Source organism: Balaenoptera ricei, chromosome 18 (genome assembly GCF_028023285.1).
Source record: "Balaenoptera ricei isolate mBalRic1 chromosome 18, mBalRic1.hap2, whole genome shotgun sequence".
Lineage (NCBI taxonomy): Eukaryota > Metazoa > Chordata > Mammalia > Artiodactyla > Balaenopteridae > Balaenoptera > Balaenoptera ricei.
The window spans coordinates 26,501,035-26,504,346 of record NC_082656.1 but is presented as its reverse complement, the minus strand read 5'-3'; the positions used below and the strand labels follow the sequence as shown (position 1 = coordinate 26,504,346).

General features: G+C 64.9%; 1 protein-coding gene across 1 annotated transcript; it reads right to left on the bottom strand.

Annotated features, from left to right (window-relative positions):
• Window positions 1-974: 974 nt before the first annotated feature.
• LOC132352749 (protocadherin-8-like) lies at window positions 975-3,071 on the bottom strand. The gene has a single exon (XM_059903430.1). It carries the CDS (start codon window positions 3,069-3,071, stop codon window positions 975-977), a length of 2,097 nt encoding a protein of 698 aa, XP_059759413.1.
• Window positions 3,072-3,312: the final 241 nt, after the last annotated feature.

Genomic DNA, 3,312 nt, shown 5'->3' with positions numbered 1-3,312 from the left:
ACTCTGCAATTACCTTAAACTTGCAGCAGATTTATCCTCTCTGCACAGGAATGGGGAATGAAAAGAGGACCTGAGACGGAACCCTGTTTAAAAAGAGGTGTGAGAGCAGCAGTTAATAATATTTCACCCTTAGATATCAGAACTGACAGAGGAGGCGCAGCACCCCTCACCTGGAGTGCTGCAGGAAGACACCATTTAAACCCTGACGGAAAGGGATTCGAGCTGGACCCATAAGGAAGTTACCAGGGGCCGAAACAGCAGGAATAGACATGGGCCTCCATGAACACAGGACCATCAGGCCTCCTCCTGCTCTCATCTGTGAAGAATTTTTCCTCTCAAATAAAAAATAAACAAGTCCCGAAAAATTAGCCACTTGAAGTCCCAAACCTGATCAGGCATTGAATTTTCATAAAGCTTCCAGCGTGAGAATTTACTAAATGCTAACGAGGACACTAAGAGAGCTGGGGGTGCTCTACCTGGGCCCAGGGGATCCCGCTTCTCTTCCGAGGTGAGGAACATAAGGACACCGCACTGTTGCCGGACTGGGAAGTCTCGTCAGACTCGTTCCCCTGCGCCTCTGAGGAAATGGAAAGCGGCGGTGTCTCCACGAAGAACCTTGGGTCGAAGCTCCCAGGGTCAGCCGCTGATGTCCTGCAACATGGGCAAGCCTGGCCACTGCTCACATGGCACCCGCTCTGTCTGTGCTCACAAAGCCTCTTCCTCCGCGTCCTAGCCTTGCCTGAGCAGGAACAAGTCACGGTGACGATGGCCACCAGCGGAAGGCCGCAGCCGCCGGTCAAAACCCCGACCACAACCACGGAGAGGTCAGGGTGCCGCCCTGCTCCATGCGCTGTGCGCCGTCCCGCGGGTCCCTCCCGTTCCTGGTTTGCCGGCGGAGGCGGCCGTGGCACCAGCACCACCTCTCCGCCAGGTGGCGCCGAGTGCGCGGGCACGAGGAGCAAGGTGGCCGTGCACTACCGGGCCGGCCGGCCTCCGTCCCGCACCACCACGGCCGCCGTCAGCGGGTCGGCGGGCTGCGGGGACAGGCGGCACTGCAGGGACAGCTCACCCGTGGTCGGGTGTAGCGCTAGCGCCCCGGGGCCGCAGTCGCTGCGGAGCTGGATATAAGTCAGCTCCGCGTTGAGGTCTTGGTCCGCGTCCCTAGCCTGCAGTCGGGTCAGCAGGTAGCCCAGGGGCGCGTCCCGGGGCAGAGGGGCCTGGGCTGAGTCACTGACGAGTGACGGGGTCACCAGCCGAGGCGCGTGGTCATTCTGGTCCTCCACATGCAGCCGCACGACGGCCCGGCCCCGGAGCGGCGGAGAGCCGCCGTCGAGCGCCTCCAGCCCCAGCCGCAGCTCAGCCAGTTCCTCGCGGTCAAAGCACCGTCGTGCGTGCAGCTCCCCAGTGACGGGGTCCAATGAGACGTAGGTGGACACGGCGCCCCCAGCGCGGCCCACCTCGGCCTCCAGCAGCCGGTAGGTGACCTGGCCGTTGCGGCCCAGGTCCGGGTCCCTGGCGGCCACCGTGGCCAAGTAGGCCCCGGGCGGGTTGTTCTCACGCACCGACACCTCGTAGACCGGCCGCGTGAAGAGCGGCTCGTTGTCGTTCTCGTCGCTCACCCGCACCAGGTAGGGCCGTACGGTGCGCAGCGGGGGCGCGCCGCGGTCCTCGGCCACCAGCGTCAGGTTGTACTCGGCGATGCGCTCGCGGTCCAGCGACCCCGCGGTCACCACCAGGTAGCTGCCCGCGTAGGCCGGCTGCAGCCGGAAGTGCTCGTGCCCATAGAGGGCGCAGCGCACCTGCCCGTTGGCTCCCGAGTCCCTGTCCGAGGTGCTGACCAGCGCCACCAGGCTCTCGTGTGCCGTCCCCTCTGGCACCAGCGAGATGGCTCCGGCCTCTGGCGTCCCGGGCCCGGTCGACGAGGTCGCGTCCGCACCCCCGAGAGTGGCGGTGGCGGCGGCGAAGGGCGAAGCGACAGGCGCGCCCGGGGCGGCCAGCGGGGTGATGGCGATGTCCGGCGCGTTGTCACTGACGTCGCGGATGCGCACGATGACCTTGCAGGTGGCGGCGCGGGGCCCGGGGCCGCGGTCCTGCGCCCGCACGTCCAGTTCGTAAGTGTCCTGGCGCTCGTAGTCCACGGACCCGGCCAGGGTGAGGCGGCCCGAGCGCGGGTCGAGGCGGAAGAGGCGGCGCGCCTCGGGCGGGGTACGGGAGCCGAAGGCGAACACCACGTCGCCGTTGGGGCCCTCGTCGGGGTCCGCCGCGTCCAGGTCGAGCAGTAGCGAGCCCACGGGCGCGTCCTCCGCCAGCTCCACCTCGGCCACGGCGCCCTGCGGGAAGGCCGGGCTGTGGTCGTTCGCGTCCAGCACGCGCACACTGAGGGCGGCCGTGGCGGAGCGCGGCGGGCGGCCTCCGTCCTGGGCCACTAGCTCCAGGTTGTAGGCGGCCTGGCTCTCGCGGTCCAGCTCCTGCAGCAGCACCAGGTCGGCGCACTGGGCACCGTCCGCGCGCGTCTGCAGCTCCACGCGGAAGGGGCTGTGCGGTTCGGCCAGGCGCACGCTCTGCAGCCCATTGGCGCCCACGTCCTCGTCCACCGGCACCTCTAAGGGTATGCGCGTGCCCACGGCCGCGCCCTCGGACACCTCCACGGGGATCTGGGCCCGGGGAAAGCGCGGCGCGTGGTGGTTGATGTCCCTCACCTCCACCTCCACGTGCACCAGCTGGAACCGCTCCTGCCAAAAGCTGACCACGTCGAAGGCCTGGCTGCACAGCCGCTCGCGGTCCAGGCCCGCGTCTCCGACGGTCAGCTGCCCATCGCCCTCTTGCATCTGGATCAGCGAGCTGTTGAACTTAATCAGGCGGAACTGGCCTGGCACCTCGCGCTGGGAATTAAACAGGATGTGGTCAGACAGAACACCGATGGAGGTGCCGAGGGCTTCTTCCTCGTAGGTGAGGAAATTGACAGTTTCGGTGCAAGACCCTGACACCAGAAGCAGCAGCAGAAGCAACAGGGACCCCAGTCCAGCCCTGTGTAAAGTGTCAGTGGGGAATCTGAGCCTCCAGTGAGACATTCCTGTTCGTCAAAGGGAAAGAAAACCACCAACAATCCGAGTCTCTGCGCTCAGACTTCCAGCTTTCTCAAGTCCTCCTGAGTGCACAGTCAGGAGACACTTGCCGTCTTAAATACTTTTGATCACTAAACCCTCTCTGCTATGTAATCGCTTTTCTCTGCCTGGGGCCCAAGCAAGCTTCTTCTGAACCCTACCGGGGTGGTTACCTAGAGAAGAATATGCAAATAAGCATCCATCTGGA

Bases quoted from the DNA above. Each gene is read 5' to 3' on its own strand.
- LOC132352749 (XM_059903430.1), bottom strand. From the start codon at position 3,071: ATGTCTCACTGGAGGCTCAGATTCCCCACTGACACTTTACACAGGGCT.